Source organism: Nicotiana sylvestris, chromosome 3 (genome assembly GCF_000393655.2).
Source record: "Nicotiana sylvestris chromosome 3, ASM39365v2, whole genome shotgun sequence".
Classification (NCBI taxonomy): Eukaryota; Viridiplantae; Streptophyta; class Magnoliopsida; order Solanales; family Solanaceae; genus Nicotiana; species Nicotiana sylvestris.
This window is the reverse complement of record NC_091059.1, coordinates 96,189,220-96,214,522: the sequence shown is the minus strand read 5'-3', so window position 1 is coordinate 96,214,522 and position 25,303 is coordinate 96,189,220. Positions and strand designations below refer to the sequence as shown.

General features: G+C 40.4%; 1 protein-coding gene and 1 non-coding gene across 2 annotated transcripts; one reads left to right on the top strand and one right to left on the bottom strand.

The window, feature by feature from the left end:
• Positions 1–21,568: 21,568 nt before the first annotated feature.
• Positions 21,569–21,673, bottom strand: LOC138888829 (small nucleolar RNA R71). The gene has a single exon (XR_011406408.1). It is a non-coding gene; the product is annotated as a small nucleolar RNA R71 (small nucleolar RNA).
• A 267-nt stretch (positions 21,674–21,940) lies between these two features.
• On the top strand, positions 21,941–23,496 carry LOC138887706 (uncharacterized). Its single transcript, XM_070169484.1, has 2 exons — positions 21,941–22,067; positions 22,340–23,496. Exons 1-2 carry the CDS (start codon positions 21,941–21,943, stop codon positions 23,494–23,496), a joined length of 1,284 nt encoding a protein of 427 aa, XP_070025585.1.
• The last annotated feature ends 1,807 nt before the right edge of the window (positions 23,497–25,303 follow it).

Sequence of the window (25,303 nt, the reverse complement as noted above, 5' to 3'; positions counted from 1 at the left end):
GTGATCCGTGAACACCTCACATGCCACGCTATACAGATAATGCCTCTAAATCTTCAATGCGTGAACAATGGCTACCAACTCCAAATCACGAACCGGATAGTTTTTCTCATGAATCTTCAACTGCCGCGAAGCATAGGCAATGACCTTGCCATCCTACATCAACACCGCACCAAGTCCAATACGAGATGCATCACAATAAACTGTATAAGGCCTTGAACCTGTGGGCAAAACCAACACCGGTGCCGTAGTCAGAGCTGTCTTGAGCTTTTGAAAGCTTGCCTCACACTCGTCCAACCATCTGAACTGGGCACCCTTCTGGGTCAACCTGATCATCGGGGCTGCGATAGTTGAAAACCCCTCCACAAACCGACGATAGTAGCCTGCCAATCCCAAGAAACTCCGAATCTTTGTAGCTGATGCTGGTCTAGGATAGTTCTTGACTAGCTCAATCTTCTTCGGATCAACCTGAATACCCTCTACTGATACAATATGACCAGAAATGCAACTGAACTCAACCAGAACTCACACTTCGAAAACTTAGCATACAACTAGCTATGCCTAAAAAACTTAGCATACAACTGGTTGTCCCTCAAGGTCTGAAGAACCACTCTAAGATGTTGCTCGTGCTCTTCCCGACTACGGGAATAGATCAAAATATCATCAATGAAGACTATCACGAACGAATCTAAGTAAGGTCTGAACACCCGGTTCATCAAATCCATAAAGGTTGCTGGGACATTTGTCTACCCGAATGACATCACCAAGAACTCATAATGCCCGTACCGAGTGCAGAAAGCTGTCTTAGGGACATCAGATGCCCTAATCCTCAACTGATGGTAGCCAGATCTTAAGTCAATCTTCAAAAATACCTTGGAAACCTAAAGCTGATCAAACAAATCATCAATCCTCGTCAATGGATACTTATTCTTGATTGTAACCTTGTTCAACTGTCGGTAATCAATACACATTCTCATCGATCGTCCTTCTTCTTAACAAATAACACTAGCGCACCCCAAGGTGAAACACTGGGTCTAATGAAACCTTTTTTAAGCAAGTCTTGCAACTGCTCCTTCAACTCTTTCAACTCAGACAGGGCCATACGATACAGTAGGGATAGAAATGGGCTGGGTGCCCGGAGCCAAATCAATGCAAAAGTCAATATCTTTGTCGGGTGGCATACCCGGCAGGTTTGACGGGAATACCTTAGGGAACTCACAAACAATGGGAACAGAATCAATAGAAGGAACCTCAACACTAGAATCATGAAAATAGGCCAAAATAGGCCAACACCCCTTCTCGACCATACGCCGAGCCTTCATATAAGAGATAACACTACGAGTAATGACTAGGAGTCCCTCTCCACTCTAAACGAGGTAAACCCAGCAAGGCTAAGGTCACAGTCTTGGCATGGCAGTCCAAGATAGCATGATAAGGTGATAACCAGTCCATCCCTAATATGACATCGAAATCAACCATTCCAGAAAAAGCAAATCTACATGAGTCTCAATACCCCTAATCGCAACTACACATGAACGATGCACTCGATATACCACAATAGAATCACCCACCGGTGTAAACACATAAACATGAGCACTCAAAGAATCACTAGGCATGACCAGATACGGTGCAAAATAAGATGACACATAGGAGTACGTAGACCCTGGATCAAATAAAACTGAAGCATCTCTGCCATAAACCAGAATAGTACCTATGATAACTGCATCGGAAGCCTCAGCCTCGGGCCTGGCTGGAAAAGCATAACATCGGGGCTGGGCCCCACCACCCTGAACTATATCTTTGGGACGGCCTACTGCTGGCTGGCCTCCACCTCTAGCGGCCTGGGATCCATCTACCTCCACCTCTAGCATATCTACCCCACTTCTAGCTGGCTGAGCGTGCTGTGGAACACCTGGTGCCTGAACCATGGCACGAGAACCCTAATGCTAAGAGCTACTCGGTGCTCGAGGGCAAAACCTAGCAATGTGACCCATATCACCACAAGTGTAACAAGCCATCGGCTGCTGAGACTACTGACCCTGACGACCTGAATGACCACCCCAAAAACTCTGAAGCGGCGGTGCACTGACAGGGGATGGTGGTATACCATAGGACTGCTAATCAAAATACTGCATATCGGGACCACGACCACCTGAAGCACCGTGAGAAACTTGAAGTGATGACTGAAAAGGCCTAGGAGGATGGCCTCTACCATACAAATCTCTGCCTCCAGACGAGTTACCACTGAATCAGCCTGAATGACGAGGCCTCTTATCAGACCCCTAACCCCCTCCTTGCGACAGAACCATCTCCACTCTCCTGGTCACATTGGCTGCCTCCTGGAAGGAAATCTCACTCCCTGTCTCCCTAGCCATCTGAAGACCAATCGGTTAAATAAGTCTCTCAATAAACCTCCTTACCCTCTCTCTCTCTCTCGGTGGGAAGTATGATAAGAGCATGACGAGCCAAGTCGATGAATCTGGTCTCATACTGGGTAACAATCATAGAACCCTGTTGGAGACGCTCAAACTGCCTCCTCCGATAGATCTCTCTCTGAGTAATAGGGAGAAACTTCTCCAGAAATAACTGAGTAAACTGCTCCCAAGTCAAAGCTGGTGACCCGGCTGGTCTAGCCAAGCAATAATCTCTCCACCAAGTCTTGGCGGATACAAGCAAGCGAAAAGTAGCAAAATCGACCCCATTGATCTCAACTATCCCCATGTTCCTGAGAACCTCATGACAACTGTCTAGATAATCCTGGGGATTCTCAGAAAATGCACCGCTAAAAGTAGTAGTGAAAAGCTTGGTGAACCTATCCAACCTTTACAAAGCATCGACATACATAGATACTCCATCACCGATCTGAGCTACCACACCCGGCTGAACTGCTCCAGCTGGCTGAACCGCTGGAGTCTGAAACTAGGGAGCTACCTGCTCTGGAGTGCGAGTAGTAGGAGTTTGGGCTCCTCCTGCCAGTCTGAGAGACGGCTGGTGCTATAAGAAGCAAGCCTGCCCGGTGACACTCTCCATAAGGCCCACTAGACGGACCAGAGCATCCTGGTGTACGGGGGTAGCAATAAATCCATCTGAGACCTGAGCTGGGCCCACCGGAACTATCTGGGTTGGAACCTCATCATCAAAGTCAACCTGAGGCTCCACTGCTAGTGCTGCTGCTCAGGGCTGAGTTCTGCCCCTGCCTCGGCCTCTAGCACGGCCTCGGCCTCGCCCTCTGCCCCTCGTGGGAGCTACTGCTGGGAGCTCGGGCTGCTGGCCAGTAGATGAGGAAGCGCGTGTTCTCGCCATTTGCGAAAGAATAGATTAGAAATTCAATTAGCATTGATAAACCAAACCGCACGATAGGAGATAATAAATGTGAAGTTTTTCCAAACTCTGTAGCCTCTAGGGGATAAATACAGACGTCTCCGTACTGATCCCTCAGACTTTACTAAGCTTGTCTATGAACTGTGAGACCAATGTAACCTAGAGCTCTGATAACTTGTCACGACCCAGATTTTTCACCCTCGAGAGTCGTGATAGTGCCTACTAATCTGAGCTAGACAAGCCAATTATTGAATGAATAACCTTTTTACCCATTTTATACTCTTTAACAATTATAAAGCAATAACGTGTAAACAACAAAAATTTTAAAATAAGCGGAAGAAAAGCAATAAAATATCTGAACATGAATCTAATCCAACTGTTTAAGTCTTAATCACCCAGAACTGGCCACAATACCATAGACGATCTAAGAGTGCTAATACAAAGTCTGAAAATAAAGATACATTGTTTCTGAATCAAAGAAATGAAACAGGAAATAAAGGATAGAGGAAACGCCAGGGCCTGCGGACGCCTGCAGGTCTACCTTGGATCTCCGCGTGGACAGAAGGTAGCCACCCAATCTATGGCCCAAAAGCTGCTCCGGAATCTGCACATAGTGCATAGTGTAGTATCAGAACAACCAACCCCATATGATGGTAAGTGCCTAGCCTAACCTCGGCGAAATAGTGACGAGGCTAGGACCAAACTATCAAATAAAGCTGTGCAATTCAACTATATACAGCGGAAAAGAAGAACAGAAATAAACAGTCAGATATGGGAGGGGTAGCATGCTGCGGTGGAGTTATCAATTCAGAATAGAGAAACAACAGGTAATTAAAAGAAACAATATATCTCGGATATCAACAAAGAACCAGAATCAATAAGTGCACGGATCACCCTTCGTGCTTTTACTCTCGTCCTTACCATATAATCAATATAATCGGCACGGAATGGTATATCGTGCGACACAACATCACCCTTCGTGCTTTACACTCTTTCCTCACAAATCATACATGGCATCACCCTTCGTGCTTTAACACTCTCTTACCAAAACAATACACGGCATCACCCTTCGTGCTTTAACACTCTTCCCCACCCAAACAACAATCAAAAATAATAGGGCAAGGGAATAAATGAAATTACAATAAGAATCCTGGCAAGAGAACAATAGTTCAACAATCAAGTCCCGACAAGGGAATAACATCAAAAGAAACATCAACATACCGACTAGGGAGATAATTATCAAAAACAACAAATTCCCGGCAAAAGGAGATAATATAATGATTCTCTTCTCTTTTTCACTTTTACTTCACAACTCTGAGCCAATGCTCTAAAATGTTCAATTTTCACTTATACTTTCACATTTCACTGTACAACTTGAGCCAACGCTCCTCAATACTCAAATGTCATAATTACTTCCACAAACTTTGCCCGATAATAGAAACCACCATCAAAGCATGAATAATACAACAAATCCATAACAATCACAATATAAGACTCACGAGCATGCTTGACACCAATGTATAGATACTCGTCACCATGCCTATACGTCGTACTCGACAATTACCACATAGCAAATAGGACTCGACTCCTATACCCTCAAGCTAAGGTTAGACCAAACACTAACCTCGATGCCACAAACACAATTCAAGTCTCAACAATCGCTTTACATCTTGATTCCATCACCAACTCGCTCGTATCTAGCCACAAGTTACTTAATTACATCAATAAACACTAAATGAATCAACTTCAATGCATGAAAATGAGTTTTCCAAAGTTTTATCCAAAAAGTCAAAAATTGCCCCGGGGCCCACATGGTCAAAACCCGAGGTTCGAACCAAAATCCGATTACAGATTCCCCCACGAACCCAAATATATAATTTGTTTTGAAATCAGACCTCAAATCGAGGTCCAAATCCCCAATTTTTGAAAAACATAGGTTCTACCCAAACACCCAATTTCCCCCATGAAAATCATTGATTTTGAGTTGAAATCATGTTAAAAGATGTTAATGATTGAAGAAAACTAGTTAAAATTAACTTACAATCGATTTGGAAGAAGAGTTGTCTTTGAAAAATCCCCCAAGAGTGTTTTGGTTTTGAAAGAGTGTGAAAAATGATTGGTTTTCCGCTAAGTATAAAAATTGTAGGTTGCAGATATGGGAATTGCGAACAGGGTTCGCAATTGCAAACCCCGACCTCTGCTAGGTTCGCATTTGCAAAGGGGGTTCTCGCATTTCCGAGTTGGTAAATGCGAACAAGGGAACACATTTGCGACTACTGGCTAGGAGGAGAGTCATGACATTTGCGATAGATTTCCTCGCAATTGCGAGGTAGCTGGTCTGGGCCTTTGATCGCATTTGCGAGCCAGGCTTCGCAAATGTGAAGCCTGCAGGCCTGCAAATACACAGCTGAAAGTCTGCAATTTCTATAGTCCAAAATCCACCCTGCGGCCTATCCAAAACTCACCCGAGCCCTCGGGGCTCCAACCCAAACATATACACCAACCTAAAAAATCATATGGACTCGCTCGTGCATTCAAATCACTAAAATAACATCAACAACTATGAATTTAGCATCAAAATCATGAAATTTTCTTTAGAACTTCAAATTTCCAATTTTCTCAAAAATGATCCGATTCACGTCGTTCCAAGTCCGTTTCTTACCAAATTTCACAGACTTATCTTAAATTACATATAAGACCTGTACTGGGTGCCGGAACCGAAATACGGGCCCGATACCATCGAGTTCTAATCACAATTCATTTCCAAATCTCATAAATAATTTCAGAAAATAATTTTCTTTAAAAAATTCATTTCTCGGGCTTGGGACCTCGGAACTCGATTCCGGGCATACGCCCAAGTCCCATATTTTCCTATGGACCCTCCGGGACCGTCAAATCATAGGCCTGGGTCTGTTTATCCAAAATATTGATTGAAATCAAATTAATTTATTTTATAGTCAAAATTTATCATTTTTCACAAATCACACATAATAGCTTTCCGGCTATGCGCCTAGACTGCGCACGCAAATCAAGGTGATGCCAAAAGAGGTTTTTAAGGCCTCGAAATGACCTTTTGGTCATCACACTACACATAAGTTGAACATCGACCCACTCTATCCGCCAGTATGGTAAATAAGAAGGAAATTCAACGCTGCAATCAACGAGGTCGTAAGTGATGAAGTGGAGAAGCTCCTCGCCAATGGTTCCATCCGAGAATCAAAATATCCCCAATCAGGTGCGGATGCACCCTAGTCCAAGCGGTGTCATCCGATACCGCTTCGCCGGAAAACTTTAGTTATTGTACATATAAACATTGTGCAAAAGATATACATATAAATCATATGACACTGCTGAACAAAAGATAGTGTCTGGTATGATGGTCAAGCGCCTCCTTGCAACGTCGAGGTCTGCGGTTCGAATACTTTGTATGCGTTTCTTTTCCATTTTTTCCTTTTAAGCCTCTTTTCTTTAAAAAAAAATAGAACCGTGTCCTCTTCCGTGACACCATAAGTGATAAAGAAATACTATTTAACTTCTAAAAAGTAATTATTTTAGAGTAATATAAAAGAATTTTAAACCGTAACTACAAAAAGTTCTCATCCTCTATAACTTCTAATTTCTAAGGGACGGGGTTTGATGGTGTTGCTATTCTCTATTTCTTATCGCCCATATTTATTGTAATAATTTGTTCACCACTTTAAATTTCGACACCGCTTACAAAAAGTCATGCGTACCCTGCCCCATTTGGGTCGGTAACGTAGTCATGGTAAAAAAGAAAAACGAAAAATGGCGGATGTGCGTAGATTTCACAAACCTAAACAAGGCGTGCCCAAAAGACTCCTTCCCATTGCCGCACATCGACCAGCTCATCGACGCAACAGCAGGACACGAGTTGCTAAGCTTCTTGGACGCCTACTCGGGTTACAACCAAATCCTCATGGAGGAAGAGGACTAAGAGAAAACTATTTTCATTACTGATCAGGGAATGTACTGCTATAGAGTCATGCCATTCGGGTTGAAGAATGCGGGAGCAACGTACCAAAGGTTGGTCACCAAATGTTCAAAGATCAACTCAGCAAAACAATGGAAGTCTACATCGACGACATGTTGGTGAAATCAAAAAGAAAAGAAGACCACATCGATCACCTGAAGGAAGCCTTCGGTATACTGAGGCAGTACGGCATGAAACTAACCCCAAAAAATGCACCTATGGCGTAACCTCGGGCAAATTTCTCGGTTTCTTGGTATCACAAAGAGGCATCAAGGTCAATCTATATCAAATCAAAGCCACTAAAGGGATACCTGAGGTGTTGACCAACAAGAAACAAGTGCAAAAACTGATTGGCCGTATAGCCGCTCTGTCAAGATTCATCTTGCGGTCGTCCAACAGATGCCACAAATTCTTCAACGTGCTGAAAAAAGACAACGGGCTCCAGTGGAACTCATAATGCATCGATGCCTTGAAAGAACTAAAAGCATACCTGTCCTCGCCCCCACTACTTGCCAAAGCAGAGCCCGGTGAGCGCCTCCTAGTATATTTGGCCGTCTCAGAAGTCGCGGAAAGTGCGGTGTTGGTCTGCGAGAATAAAGGTACACAATCCCCAATTTATTATATTATCAAAACCCTTGTGACACCGAAATGCGGTACCCCCACCTCGAAAAATTGGCCTTAGCATTAGTTATAGCTTCACGAAAGCTTAGACCCTATTTTCAGTGCCACCCCATATCGATAGTGACGACTTTCCTCCTACGGAGCATCCTACATAAACCTGAATTGTCGGGAAGATTGGTCAAGTGGCCCATATAACTGAGTGAGCATGATATAACTTATCAGATGCAAATGGCAATAGAATCGCAGGTACTCACCGACTTCATCGTCGATTTCAGTGCCAAAATAATGCCCGAGGTCGAGCAGGAAGCTTCTCATACTTTCTCTGGGCAACCCGACCTCTGGGTCCTTTACACCGACGGCGCATCCAACGCGTCAAGGTCTGTACTAGGACTTGTATTCGAGGTCCTAACAGGGGAAGTTATTCGCCAATCCAAACGGTGCCCCGATATGACTAACAATGAGGCCGAGTATGAGGCCATTATTGCAGGGTTAAAGCTAGCTCTCAAATATAGAGCACGACGGGTCGTCCTCAGATGCGACTCACAAATCGTCGTCAAACAAGTTATAGGGACTTTCCAAATCAAAGAGCAAAGGCTACAAAAGTACCATGCAGAAATTCAAAAACTACTGCCAGAATTCGGTGAATGCCGACTCGACAAAATACCTCGAGCTCAAAACATCGAGGCGGATGGCCTCGCCAAACTAATAGCCGCCACCAAAAATATCACTAAAGAAAACGTGGTCACTCTTCTCCACACGTCAATAGACCAACTCGAGGTGCATTCCATAAATTTGACTTGGGACTGGCGCAACCGCATCGTGACATATTTGTAGGAGGGAACACTCCCACAAGACAAAAAGGAAGCCAAAAAGGTTCGAATGCAGGCGGCCTAGTACAACCTCATAAATCACGATCTGTACAAGAGAACGTTCAGGGGGCCCTTGGCAAAATGCCTAGGGCCGAGTCAAACAAGGCGCGTGCTTGAAGAAGTACATGAGGGTCACTGTGGTGCCCATACAGGCAACAGAGCCCTCGTCAGATGCCTCATTCGGGCAGGGTATTACTGGCCCACTATGAAAAAGGAAGCCGCAGATTATGTCAAGAGATGCGAGCTGTGCCAAAAGTACGCGCTTATGATATATCAAGCGGGAGAGATCCTCCACTTTGTCAATTCGCCATGGTCGTTCATCAAATGGGGAATGGACATCGTCGGACCCCTCCCAGCAGGGCGAGGTAAGACACGTTTCCTTTTAGTTTTAACTGACTACTTTTCCAAATGGGTGGAAGCAGGTGCGTTCACCCAAATACGCGAACAGGAAGTCATCACATTCATATGGAAAATCATCATATGTCGCTTCGGCATCCCCAAAGATATCAACTATGATAACGGGCCCCAGTTCACCGGGAAAAAGACGACCGAGTTCTTCGAAAAATGGTGCATCAAGCAATTCTCTCCATGCCATATTATCCTGCTAGCAACGGTCAAGCCGAATCCTCCAACAAAACAATATTGAATATCTTAAAGAAAAAACTTGAGGACGCCAAAGGGCTATGGCCGGAGTTGTTACCAGAGGTATTATGGCCTACCGCACCACGCCAAAAATGAGCACAGGCGAAACGCCATATTCATTAGTCTACGGGACTGATGCCATGATACTTGTCGAGGCCGGAAACCCTAGCCTGAGATACTCCAATGAAAGCGGACCAAACAATGACGAGAACAGAAAACAAGACCTCGACGAGGCAGAAGAACGAAGAGACATGGCATATGTAAGGATGGTAACCCAAAAAGAACAAGCGAAAATGTACTACAACAAGAAGGCCAAAATACGACCACTCAAAGTCGGAGACTATGTTCTCAAGGCCAAAACACAAGCGACCAAGACCCCAAAAAAGGCAAACTGGAACCAATTGGGACGAGCCATACAAAATCACAACGGCAGCAATAAAAGGAGCATTTCAACTAGAAACAATGGAAGGAAAACTACTACAAAACAACTGGAATGTCGCCCACCTCAAATACTTCAACTTCTGAAAAAGGACTCCCCTTAAATCGTACTCTTTTTCCCTCACCCAGGTTTTGTCCCAATTGGGTTTTCTCGGGGAGGTTTTTACGAGGCGACGAGGGGAACTTTTTGAAGTTCAAAGTATAATTCATCACCTCGCCTGCCGATAACCTCTCCAGGCCGAACGATGAAGGGACTAGATACATGGAAACTTCTTCAATATATGTATGAAACAGACATGTATAGTACTCCAGTGAATGAAATAAAGCAGCATTTTGTACTCCACCAAGATATTCTCCAACGAAGTGAAATAAAGCAACATTGTACTCTCCATCATTTTTTTGCATCAAACATTCGACCTTGCTCAAATTACAATAGGTTAAAATTTCGACCTTAACTCGAAATAACACCCCTACGGCCAAAGGCCTTCGCCAAAAGTAAACATTTGACCTCGCTCGAATTACAACGGGTTAACATTTCGATCTTACCTTGAAATAACACCCCTATGGCCAAAGGCCATCGCCAAAAGTAAACATTCGACCTCGTTCGAATTACAACGGGTTAACATTTCAACCTTAACTTGAAATAACACCCCTATGACCAAAGGCCATCGCCAAAAGAAAACATTCGACTTCGCTCGAATTACAATGAGTTAACATTTCGACCTTAACTCGAATCACTTAACATTAGAATTACTTAACATTCGACCTTGCTCGAATCTCTTAACACTTGACCTCGCTCGAATTACTTAACATTCGACCTCGCTCGAATCACTTAATATTCGACCTCGCTCGAATCACTTAACATTCGACCTCGCTCGAATCACTTAACATTCGACCTCGCTCGAATTACTTAACATTCAACCTCACTCGAATTACTTAACATTCGACCTCGCTCAAATCATTTAACAATTGACCTCCCTCGACTTACAAAAATCTACAATCGACTACGCCAAAATGTTATACACAAGCGGCGGAAAAGCCGGTGAACACAACAAATAAATAACAATCCGGAAGTGCACAGTAAAAAGATAATCATTCTATTACAACTGTTGTATTACAAAAACCTTTTACAAAGGACTCGGGCGCCCTCACAAAAACAACAAAGCCAAACAAAATAAATACAATAGCCCTTCGCTGCATCATCCCCCGCGGCATACTACTCGTTATACCAAGAATCGGAGGCAAGCCTGTCCGCATCATCATCATCGACATCATCCCCACCAGGCGTACCAGGATCATAACCGCAGGCTTCACGGGCTGCATGTGCTTTAACACGAACACCTTCGAGTTCTGCCTCGAAAACCTTCCCATTAGCCTACAGGGACTTGTACATGTCAAGCTGAGCCTCGGCATGGACCTAGATCTCATACAACTCCCGCAGCACGACGGGATCAATAGAGGTATGAGATGTGGAGGGTTGTGATTGTCGTTTCACCTCCTTCTCCTTCAAAGCAACAACCTGTTCGTTCAACACGGACAACTCCGCCTCCAGATCTTGGATCCATTCCTCTAACCTCACTACCTTGAGCACCAATGTCTCCATCTCATTGTCCCGCTCAGACCTATAAACACGAAGGGCGTCTTTCAGAGCCGCTACCTCAGATATGGCAGTCACCCTACCCTTTTCAGCACGAGCCAATTCATCAGCCTTAATGCTCAATTCACCCCTCAGATCGACAACCTCCGCCTCTCTTTGACCAAGCTCAGCAGTCAAGGTGGCCACCCGCGCCTGAAGGTCGGTGTTCTCGGCCATCACCCTTTTTCTCACCTCAAACTCATCCTCCTTGGCCTTAAGAGCTGCCTCAAGTTCACTACATCGGCCAATGGCCTTCATCCTGCTCTTTCATCTCTTCAACCTTCTGCGCTAACTCTTCCTCCTTCTGCTTAAGCTCATCACGAAATAGCTGAAAATTGCTATCTTGATTGAAGACATCGTCCAATGCATGGTGCTTGGTGCGGTACTCTTTGTACTTAGAGGCCACCTTCCCCAAAACGGTCATCCTTCGTTCATCCCTCCGATCGCGCTCAATCTCCATGATGAGAGTGTAATATGTAGAGGAAAGAAAGTCAGCTTAAGTAGTTTACGCATACAAAACAAATCCAAAAACAAAAAAAAAAGAAAATGCTTACCCGCAAAGCCATGCCGGAAATACTCCACGATAGCTCCGTGTCACTCATCGCCTGAAGCGCCGTGTTCTCGAAAGTAGCGCACAAAGGGGCAAATACCGACACTCCATACTCGGAGTTTGCCAAAAGGTCGTAATCCACGGGAATGACTGTGTGTCGGTTAGGACCCTGCGTCCTCACTTCCATGCGGGTATGTCTCTCCAAGAAGGCTCGCATATCTTCAGGATCGATGTCCGAGCCTGAACCATCGTCCTCCGCAAGCACCGCTCCATCCCCTTTGGCAGCAGATGACGCGCCACCTTCAGCAGATCGTACAGGTCCCCCGCCTTGACATGCCTCTTCGTCCCTAGGGGACCTCCTCGCCAAAATGGTGTCCGCCATAAAAACGGCCCTTGTACCTGACCTAGGCGAAGATGTCATTCTCGAAGCAACGATTTTTCTCTTTTTAACATCGGTGGCGACGGCCTTCCCAAGCTCCACCCTCCTCCTCTTTCTCGACGGCGATTCATCTCCATTGGAAGACTCATCTACGAGGTGGTAGGTAGGTCAGGAAGAGATCTCGTCCCATACAGCAACATCCCGAGGAGGATCCCTTGTTGGTAAAGTCTGAGTACGACCTCCGCGGACGGACTCGGGTAAAGCAAATTGCATCCCCACTGATGCAATGGCCTGGCAAAATGCCGGCACTGGAGCCTACTTTTTGGAAATCCGTCGGCCTGTCACCACAAAAAGGTCGTATCAATAAACAACAACAAACAACCGAAGGTCGGAGCAAAAGTAACACTTACCATACGGAACCTTCGGTCCAAAGCATTTGAGGAAAGCGGCCCAATCTCGAATCCCCACCATGTGAGGTAGCACGCGAGCTACCCAATCCTCAATGCCGATGACGGGAAAAGGTGCACGTCTCTCAGCTGCGCAGAAAAATCACAGGTGAATAAAAATCAGAAAGAACGAAAGTAGATAACAAGTGTACAAATCGATACTATGATTCCACTACTCTAGAAATCCAGCAGGGTCCGACACCAAGTGCTCCATTTTAATGAAAAAATACTTGTGCTAAAACTTTCGGCTTGCCCTGTCGTCCGTTCCAACCACCAACCCCCTGGTCCTGCGCTGTCGAAGATGTATCATGGTACCCATATGAAAGCTCGGGGAAAATAAATGTAAAAGGTGGTGGATGTCAAACTCATACCCAGCCAACTCTGCATACTTCGTGAGCATCAGAAAGATTTTATACAAGTACGGAGACAGCTGTGCCGGGCAGACTTCGTAAAACCGACAGAACTCCTCCGTCAGCGGAAGAAGAGGGAGGGTATGACCAATTACGAAAGGATACACATAAAAAGCACAATATCCAGGTTTGTGGACCTCCACGATGTCCCCTCCCCCCAGCCGGAACCATCTCGACGTGAGAAGGAATATGGTATGTAGATTGGAGTTCATCTATTTGAGATGGCCCCATTTCAAAGATCACCGGAATGGGAGAGGGAGCAGATTCCTTGTGGAAATCGTTCCTGGACAAAAGGGTTTATGGGAAGTATCTCTTCTATAGTAGGGAAACTATCACCCTCCTCAGCCGCGATATCCTCGCCACCGGAAGGAGGGGCCACTAACAACGGGGTGGCATCGGATACCTCATCGTATGCACGAAAGGTTCGGAACATCTCGATAACAGAGGGTGTGCTAGTAAACTTGAAGGGAGAGACGATGACTGAACGAGAAGATGGGAAGCAGAATCACAGAAATGGAGCTAAGAAAGATGATCAAAGGAGAATAATTTACACACAAGGAAGGAAATGACAAAAATTTCTGAAAAAACAAAACCCTCACCTATTTATAGGGCTGGGTGGCACGAGAATCGAAGTAGAGGACTGTCAATGGCGCTAAAACCAAAGCGACAAGCACACAGACGCCGTCTCGGGAAGATGCGTAATGATGACACGCGTGGTAGTGACGTCACTTGATAACCACATCAATCAAGATTCTGCAGGTTGTGTCGTTCTCTCGATCTTAGTCAACCCGACGTGATTTAATAGCCAAATTCTCCCACAATGTAAACGAATGATGTCCGCTTCTCGAGGACGTGCAGGGCTACGACCTCAACAAGGGGAGAGACTAACTGTATAGGTCCAAATTTTGTAACCACGGTAACGGATAAACAAGATATAGAAAGGGGTCAACCATGACACAACGACTGATGGTCGTCCAAACGAAGGCCGACGGCTAGAAGCAGACATCTGAGATAGGATAATAATGGTAACTTAAACTCAAAAAGAGACAGGAAGAATATTCCTTTGGATATTCTTTATGTTGTACTTTTTAGGTTTTTTTGGGGACTGTCCCTTATAAATAGCAGGAGATAGTGAACAAAGGGGGGATCTGCCTTTTTGAGAACTGAGACATATTGTAAAGTTGAGAGAAGAATATACGAAAGAGTTGTCTTATTCACTTTATTCAAGCACATGTTGTTCAACCTTCATCCATAAATCTCAAGATTCAACATTCATATCGACTGCTCACTTTTTCACGTCATCAGAGAAAGAACACCCAATCATACAATCATTGGGTGATAATCCCTTTACACTATAACCCTTATCATTTCTTGTATTTATTATACATTTATGATATTTCACGGTTTACTATTTAATGCTTCTAAGCTCTGCCCGTTGTACAATAGTCTTGTTTTGTTTGGTCTAGGATTTATTAAGTTCAATTGAGATTCACCCTATTAACTTACTATTAATTGGTTTAGCAATAATTTGCTCAAACAACTGTAACTATATATAAAATAATAGTGTAACAATTTGGCTAAATAGTAATAAGAAAACGTTATATAAAATTTAATTACTATAAAGACTATTTTGTATTTGCATATTTTTATTTACGTACTGATGATACATGTAATCATTTTGCATTTTATCTCGCATAAACTAATGCTATTCAGATTCTCCTGTAAATTAATATATAGGAATTTTTATATTCCTATGCTATATAGTAAATTATATTACCCTTCATGCTTAATCTTTAATGTAATTATTTTCTATATAGGATTACCATTTATGTACCATTTTAGGATTTTAATGGTATTAATTATTCTCCTAATTTTACTCAACCGTATATTCCCACTCCCCCAAGTTTCTCTCTCCAAATCCCTACAATTTTCTCTTCAATCACCCACGATTTCCTCTTCTAAAACCAGCGAAAATCTGTAAACCCTCCACCATTGATAACCATTAAAAAGCTTTGAAGCTTTGAATTCGAATTTGGATTTTCAAAAGACATTGTTTGTTTGGATTGGATGTTGTTGCAAAGAATTGAGAATTCTCTCTACGTCTCTCTCTATCTCTCAATCCCAAATTTCAGTAATATAAGAGGAAAGAAAAAGATAGTAGCAATTCCACCATTGACAGCCATTAAAAAGATTTGAAGCTTTGAATTCGAATTTGGGTTTCCAAAAATTATTATTTGTTTGGATTGGGTGTTGTTGCAAATATTTGGGAATATGATTTGTAGTTTATATCTCAATTTTGAGGGGTTTTGGTGAAGATTAGACTTGGTTTGGCTGAATTTCAGATTGAAACTCGAAGAAGAAGAAGAAGACATGACATACATTATATTGCAGAAATTGTAAAACAATTGTAGAAAAAATTGTATTCTGTTGTTTATTTTATTTTTATTCATTTAACTATTGTATGAAAGTTGAACAACATTGTATGAAAATTGTATTTAAGTAGTATTATATTGTAGCTGTATATAACTTAGTAGAAATAATGTACGAAAATTATAGATAATTTGTAGATAAGTTGTATAATATATAATTAGTTGTATGAAATTTGTTTTTACTATGTATAAATCAGATACAAAATATACAAAAGACATATTGTATAAAATTTGTATGTAAGTTTTATGTTATTGTAGTTGTATTTAACTGGGTGAAAATAATGTGTGAAAGTTGTAAAAAATTGTAGAAAGCTTGTATTCCTCTATAACGGGAGATGTTGGCATATCAAGTAACTTTAGTGTTCCAAACGAACATGCATGAAAATAAAGCTAAATTCTGTTATGAACAGTTTGTAGAAATATTGAAATTCTGTACTTTCATATTAATTTTTCAAATGAATTTTAGTTTTATTGTAGAATAATTGTAGAAATTTTGTAGATATTGTGAAAATCCATATTGATATATATATATATATTTGCTCTGACATGTAGTTTATTTGTAGATAAAATGTATATAAAGTGTAGGACATTTATATACAACCAGAATTTGATATAAAATGTAACAACACAAAAATGCAACTGTGTTCTCATTGGTGATACTCAATTCCATATTGAAATCTCGAACAGTTATACATAGCGGATATGATCCTAAGTTTTTGTTTTTTCAACTTTCATACAATAGTTAAATGAATAAAAGAAAAATAAATAAACAACAAAATATAATTTTTCTATAATTTTTCTACAATTTCTGCAATATAATGTATGTCATGTCATGTCTTCTTCTTCTTCTTCATCTTCTTTTTTGAGTTTCAATCTGAAATTCAGCCAAAACCAAGTCTAATCTTCACCAAAACCCTCAAAATTGAGATAAAAACTTCAAACCATATTCTCAATTATTTGCAACAACACCCAATCCAAGCAAATAATGATTTTGAAAACCCAAATTCAAAATTTTCTAAATCTCCCATAGTTATCCCAATTCTCATTCAGTTATAGCATAATTGGGATTTTGGACATAATTGTGTTTGTTGCATAAGAATTGTAGAAGATTTAGTCGTTTTTGATTTGTAAAATCAGAAAAAATGATGAAACATAGTGTATCGCAAAAACAGAGTCGCTAAATTTTGAAACGAAACAGCCGATAATTTTTAATGCGTGATTTGCGTTATAAATCACGCATATGTATGTATAGTAATGGAGTCAGTTGAATCTATAAATCAGCCTCTGTGCAGAACGGAGCATTTCGTGCTCTAGTCAGAAAGTATTTCTGAAACAAATGCCATCAAAAGAAATCGAAGTCCACCTTTAGGAAATTGATTTGGTTTCAACTATTGTTCATCCATTTTTAAGTTACGTAGTTTTTGGAGAACAGGAAAGAGATTATGAAAACTTCTCCTTCATTTGCTTTTTAATGTTGAAATATTTTTAGAAAGAGAATCTCTGTATCATGAGAGTCGCCAGATTACTCAGGTTTATGGGTTTTATGATGAATGCCTACGTAAGTCCTCTTAATATTTAATTTCCCAATATTAACGCACCTAAATAAGGAAGCCTACCGCTACAATGATTCATTATTTAATGAATTGTCTATATTTTGTAAAAATACTATTAGCATAGCGAATAATATGCAAACTATGAACATATTTGGTAATATAGTTTCTATATGGTATAGGAACGAAAATTTCCCATTAATATAAGTATTCTCCAATATAGTCAAGCGCCAATAAATCGTAGCATTAATTACAAATATATGTTTTCTTGTATGGCTAATCAAACGCAACATTAGTTATACAAATATTGTGATTCATAATTTATTCAACTAAATATTATACTACTATTTTATGCAAAATTTATGTTAAAATTATCTTTCTTAATCCCTCCAACTAAATGACATTTGGCCGCCCCTTATTAATCCAAAGCAAGTTTCTTTCTCCATACAAAAATCCAGTCTAAGGAAGAAATTTCTGCTCGGCGTGAATAATTGACAGTTGCGAAAAAAAAGTCATCTTACTCGTCAATTACTAATAAATTATATACAAGTACTTTCTTTTAATTTTCTGTTACTGGCGGTCTAAAGAAAATTCTTTTACTAACACCAGATACTGATTAAAAAACATTGGTCGGTTTTTTTAGGTGGGGATACGGTATATGGTATGATGAATGTTGCCCGATAATACCACCAAAGGATGTGTGGATGAAGTTGTTCTATGAGAAATTTTATTTTGTGCCTCACACAACTGATATTAATTATATGAGGCTTATTTTTGTCTCATAAATTTCTGGACCCCAATCTTATACTTTTGGGTCCACAAAATTGTGAGACAAAAAATAGTCTCATACAACTAGTGTTAGTTGTATGAGACACAAAATAAAATTTTTCTTGCTCTACTCTTAATTAGAGGTTTCGGGTTCGAGCCCTGGGTATGAAAAAAATTTGGTAGGAAGCTTTTCTTTCCGAATAGGATTCTACGCGGCGCGAATTTGAATATAGTCGGGTTCCAAATACGAATACCGAACGCCGGATGGAAAATAAAAAAGAATGTTGTCCGATGATGCAACAATAGAGGTCGACTGTTTATATACTATTGATCATATAACGCTTGGAATTGACCCAAATAAAATGATATTTTTTGTACTAATAAAAGAATGTTTTCGTTTTTAAAGTCGTATCTCTGACCATCTAGTCTAGTCCTAGAGTAAAGTGGTCGGTTTAAACTGTTTCGCAATTATTTTTAGTCTCCAATTATCTCTGCCCCAAGCGTTATTGTGGTCGGTTATTATTTTTTGTTTTTATTTAAGTTCACAATTCACCATTACAAGGTTTACAGTAATTAAAACTCTCTTTTGAGCTTAAACTAAAAACCATCTAAATTAGGCTTTTGTTTGGCCTGTTCAAATGAATTTTTCAGGTTTTAGCGGAAGTTACTTTTCATTTCTTCATAGAGAAGAATATATACTTTTCTAGAATAATAACTTTTGATATACTTATGTGGCAAAGAAATTTAAGAAATAAGGGAAGATTTTTGAACTGTGGTCTAAAAAAAGTCATAATATAATTGTGTAATTATAAAATTTTTTCATTAAAGTTAAAATAAAAAGTTTAAGTTAATTTTTTTCAAATTAAAAAAGCTACCCTTCTTTTTAGAACGAACAAAAGAAATATTACCAAATAAATTGGAACAAAGAGAGTATTAGATATCTTATACACAAGCGAACCAACACATTATTAGAGCCGTTGGGTTAAGGAAATTGAGAATAGCTCATAAATACCAAGGGTGAAGAGCACTTTTATGCGTTAATATTGATGTTATAGATAAGCGATCATGTATTTGGATAAAAGTGTAAAAAAAAAATACTCCAATAAGTAACTAATGTATATGAAAAAATGTGCTGATAAATATTTTTTTTTATTAAAATACCTTAAAATGTTTGTAATAAAAATGATTTAATTTTCGGCAGATTTTTTATTGCAAATTTATTCAAAATAGTATAATCTTAGTCAATTCAAATGTGTTCATAAGTTGAAGCCATAAGCATTATAAGTGTGACTAACATATGGCTTTTTGGCTGATTTTAACTTATAACACAAAAATAAACTAAAAATTAAAGTGCTACCCAAACTCCCTTCTGATCTTCGGTGATGTTAGTAATTTTTGGCTGGTACACCAAAAATTGTACTCCCTCCGTTCCAATTTATGTAAACATGTTTGACTGGGCACAAAGTTTAAGAAAAAATGAAGATTTTCTGAATTTGTGGTTCTAGACAAGTCAAAAAGGAATCCAGAGTATTTGTGTGGCGATAAAAGTTTTTCATTAAGGATAGAATTGGATCTTTAAGCTAAATTGTTTCCAAATTTAGAAAGGGGTCATTCTTTTTGGAACGGACCAAAAAGGAAATAGGTTTACATAAACTGGAACGGAGTGAGTAATTGATGTTTAGCTTAAAGTATATATGTTTCTATGTATATCGCCTCATATCTTACCCTTGTTTCGTGAATTTGGGATGTTAAATGCTATAATTTATATTAATTTGAAGTGTTTTACTTGTAGGAATGATTCGAGAGCAATTGAGGGCGAAACCCGCAAGATTTGAGCTAAAACGAACAAAACCGGAAAAAATGCCATTTGGGCGCCACAGGCAGCGCCTGGCGACACCTGTGGCGCTGAAAACAGTGTTGGCGAATTGGGCAGCGCCGGGCTGGGCGCCAGTGATGTGAATTTTCTCCAATTTCGCCCGGGACAAGGTTATTTCGGCCTTAGACCTATCCAACACGTATAAAAGCAAGACTAAACCTATTTTTGAAGGGGGACGCCACTTTGGAGGAAAAATACACACGGGATCGTGAGGAAGCGAAGAATTCTTAGTTTTCTTCATCTTTTTCTAGTATTTCCAATTGATTTAACACTTATGCAATTGTTTGATTACATCATGAGTGGCTAAACACCCATTGTTCTGGGGTTGTGATTTAGCCATGAATATTGTTGTTTGATATTAGCTTGACCTTGATTATAATTCACCAATATATGGTTGTTTCTTCAATTCTGTGTTTAATTGCTTAATTGTCTGGCCAACATTTAGGTTCTATTTACTATCTATGCTATGCTTGGGAAACCCGTGTTTAGATTAGAGAAGAATTGAAGAGAGCATGATCTTAACCCTTAGGGGGAGCGGATTTGTGGTTAGGATAGGGATATACCTAGTCATCGTGCTTAATTAAATATCGTAATCTTAATGCGTTCTTAATAGATTGATTTCATAGGAATATAGACGTTAATCTAATGAGAATAGGTGAGTAGTACTTCAGGAGAAGGCTATGAGAGCATTTATCGATTAATTAACAACCATGAGTGAATTATATGAAAAGGAGAGTTAATTAGAACACAATACAAATGGTGAATCGATCATAATCCTGGAATACTTGTCTCTACTGAATACACAACAATCAATTCGTTGCTTGATAATTTCGTTATTATTTAGAATAGTAGTATAGTATAATCATATTATTGGACTTTGATTTTAGCTAGATTAAATAAAAATTTTAGTGAGTTAGTGAGTAGTTTATACAAGTCTCTGTGGGTTCGACACTCAACTTATCATTATATTACTTGTCGACCACGTATACTTGCGTGTGCGTTTGGAAGCAACAAGTTTTTGGCGCCGTTGTCGGGAACTTGAATATAAACTACTTTCTAGTTTTTGCTTTAATTGTTTATTTCGTCTAGTCTAACGTTACTTGATTGTTGCTCTAATCTCAGAAACTTTGATTGAATGCGTAGGGTCAGAAGCCAGGACAGACTCAACGACTTTGACCCCGAACCTGAGAAAATATTTCACAGGAGGTTGAGGGAAGCAAGGGATACAAATAATATTCAAGCACTCATTCAATTTCCAGTGAACATGGCAGAGGAGCAACATATGGTTGTTCAGGAGGTAGCAATGCCCAATATTGCTAATGTTACCTCCAGCGTAGTGAAGCCCAAAATCACTAGGCACTTTGAGCTGAAACAGAGCATGATCCAACTACTTCATGCAAACAGGCAGTTTATGGGTCTTCCACATGAGGATCCATAACAGCATATTCTGAACTTCTTGGAGATTAGTGATACTTATATCACTAACGGGGTCACTCCAGATTATGTGAGGCTCACACTTTTTCCATTCTCTCTGTTGGGCGAAGCTAAGCGATGGCTAAAGGCAGAACCAGCTAATTCCATTACATCATGGAACTATTTGGCAAGAAAATTTCTGGCAAGGCTCTTCCCTTCAGGCAAAACTGCAAAGATCAGAAGTGAGATAGTTGCCTTCAAACAGAAAGCAGGGGAATCTTTATACTCAACTTGGGAAAAGTTCAAGGGGCTACTCAGAGACTGTCCTCATCACAATCAGATGAATGAAGTGTTAGCTCACACTTTCATAGAAGGGCTCCATCCCCAAACAAAAATTGTAGTCGATGTTACAGCTGGAGCTCAAGTATTGGAGAAAAGTTTCGATGAAATTTATGCATTATTGAGCAAATTCTCCAAAAGCAATCCGGATTGGCAATGAGAGATGGGTAGGAACATGGTACAAAAATCACCAGGGGTTCTTGAATTAGATGTTGTCTCAGCATTGTCAGCATAGGTCTCTACACTGACCAACCAAGTCAATCAGATGACCATGATCATTAACAAGCAACAAGCCCAGCCAGTGCAACAAGTTCAAATATTTTGTGAAGTATGTGGAGAGGGTCACATGAGCAATCTATGCCCAGCAAATCTAGAGTCTGCATATTTTGTGGGTAATGCAAATCGAGGCCAAACAAATCAGTATGGGGACACCTACAATCCCAACTGGAGGAATCACCCAAACTTCTCTTAGGGTGGAAATCAAGGCAATCAGAATCAATACCGGCCTCAAGCACCTCAACAACAATCCAGACCACCTCAGGCTGAACAATAAGCTAGCCTTGAGGAGATGATGAAGAAATTGATGGCCGACCAGCAAGCCCTTAATCAGAAATTAATAGCAGATCAACAAACTTTCAATCAGAAAATAATGGCTGATCAACAGGCTCAAGCCGCATCACTGAGAAATTTGGAGCACCACGTGGCCAACTTGCCAGAGCCCAAAATACCAGACCAGTAGGGGCTCTTCCTAGTAATACTGAGCCCAATCCTAAAGCTCAAGTCAATGCGGTTACCTTGAGAAATGGAAGGGCATTAGAAGAAGCTTCAAAGAAAAAGAAGAATACAACTCATCCTGAAGGAGAATTAGTTCTCAAGCCAGTTGAGGGGAATGAGAAAGATGATAAAGGACCCGAGCCAGTAATTGAGACTAGGCCACCACCTCCGTTTCCGCAAAGACTGCAGAAGCAAAAAGATGATGATAAGTACAAGAAATTCTTAGATATTTTGAGCCAAGTGAGTGTGAATTTGCCTTTGGTGGAAATTTTGCAGGAAGTGCCTAAGTATGCAAGGTATCTCAGAGATATTGTGGCAAACAAACGAAGACATGCAGAGTTCGAAACAGTTGCACTTACTGAAGAGTGCAGTGCCATAGTTCAGAGTAAACTTCCTCCTAAGTTGAAGGATCCTGGGAGTTTCACAATTCCTTTGTCTCTTGGAAAACAAGAAGTTGGTAGAGCCCTGTGTGATTTAGGGGCTAGTATAAATTTGATGCCATCCTCTTTGTTCAAGCAACTCGAATTGGGGGTGCTTAGACTTACTATAATCACTTTACAGTTAGCAGATAGGTCACTAGTCATGCCAGAAGGAATTATTGAGGATGTGTTAGTTCGAGTGGGAAAGTTTATTCTTCCTGCTAATTTTATTGTTCTTGATTACGAGGCAGATGAGGAAGTGCCCATTATTTTGGGGCGACCATTCTTAGCTACCGGTGGAGCAATTATTAATGTGAGGGCAGGGAAGTTAAAAATGAGAGTTGACGATGAGGAGGTCACTTTTAATGTGTACAAGGCACTTAAGCTCCCTAAGCATTATGAGGACCTGTGCATGATTACTGTGGTCGAATTGAAGGGAATAGAGCAGAGTCAGCATGTGAATTATAGTGATCCAGATGGGACAATTGAGTTAGAGGAGGTGGTGTTTCCAACTGAGCGTGTAAAGATGATTGAGAAAAGAGCGAGAGATGAAAGAGGAGACCTTCCGAGAGCGTGCAAAAAGGCTAAACTTCATGGAAGAAAGAAGAAGAGAAAGTGCCCAACCTGAGCAGAGTAGCAGAGTCGTGTCACGACTATAAATAAGGCACTTGTTGGGAGGCAACCCAACCTATATATCTTTTATTTATTGATTATTTTTTTAGTGCCAAATTTTGTGTTGTTTTTATTTTGCAGAGTAGGGGAAGTCTGAGTACCCAAAGTTGAAGTTGAGGAGCATGTTTGAGCCTAAGTGTGGGGTCGTCCCGACCCTTAATATTGAGGATCATGTCCGAGCTAGGCCTGAGAGGGCCTCAGGGAGTATTTCTCACCCTTATTTTAATATTTCTCTATGATCATGCTTCGAGGACTATGCATAATATAAGTGTGGGCTGGGGAAACTACTTTTTGAAGTGTAATTGTATAAAATTATTTTTTTATTTAGTTTTTCTTTTAGAACTCGTAGTAGACATAGTATAGGTTAAAAAAACGAAAATTGAAAAGAATTAAAAAAAGTTCAGATTTTTCCCGACGATGGATCTTTTGGACAATTTTCTTGAGGGAAAAAGTCCTATTAAAAATACCAAAAAGATTTTTCATTTTTTAGGATAGTTAGGTAGTATCCCTTGGTTTTTCTTTGGGCGTCGGTTCTTTTCCAAGGGTGTAGCTCGAACCAGGCACTTTAATTTCTTTTTAGGAGTAATTTAGGAAGAAACCGATTCGTTCTAAGATACTCATTGACATGGTTGATGCTGGCACATAAGGCTATGACATGCATTCTATTTTTCCGTATATTTGGTTTGAATTGTGAAGCCTAAGTAAAGTAAATAGTCTATTTTGTGACGCCTTTTCTCAGTTGCTTGACTTATATACCACATAGTGCAATGGTACTTAAATTTCTCATTTAATTGTACTTGTTTAACTTGAGAGTTGAACAGAACCGTCTTGATTGAGTCATGTGCAACATGTGTGTGAGGATTCGTGATTTTCTATGCTATCATGTGTAGTCTAGAACTTGCCCCGTGTGTTAATTGAAGCGAAATTGTAAGTTGTGCTAATCTAGGAGATGACGTAGGCATTTTCTTTCTTGATCATGGATGTGCTTGTCACATAAAAATAAAATTTTCCGTTACTAGCCTCTTTGAGCCTATAGACCTTTCTTTTGGCACCCACACTACAAGCCATACCCTCATTTTATTCTTAATTTGATATTGATTGAACTTTTGCCTCCTAAGGCACTTAGTCGCTAAAAGAAGTTAGGTTAGAAATTGGGGAGCATCTTTTGAGTGGAACCATGGAAGGGCCCGTTGGTGCACTAAAGTTGAAAGTAAAAGTCACTAACCGATGAACTTTATTGTATGGAGTGTGTGAAAAAGAAAAAAAAGAAAAAGAAAAATTTAAAGAAAAAAAAAGAAAAAAGAAATGATAGTGAAAGTATGTAGAAAAATAAACACATCCAATTCTTATTGATTTGTGCTAGTGAAAATAGAGAAGTGCTTAATTGAAAAGAGGGTTATGTTGTATATGGCAAGTGATTTGGTTGAGGAGAATATGTGCTTGAATTGTAAATGTAGTGTATTAAAGTGCTTAGAAGGGTTAGCCGCTATTTCTAAATGTATCATACTTGTCCCTTAGTCTACATTACAACCTTAAAGTCCTAATTGATCCTAGATTTGGCTAGCTTAAATTAGTAGAGATATACATTACGGGCAAGCTTATGGTACGATCACGGGATGCATATGAACTCTTTGTGAGAGTGAGTGAATTTGGTTCAATTGTGTGATGTCCTTAAATTATGTTCAAAAGCATATTTGAATGTGTGGACTAGTCTATATTCACTCTTTTATTTGTTGGTGAGGCATATGATCTCATAAATGATT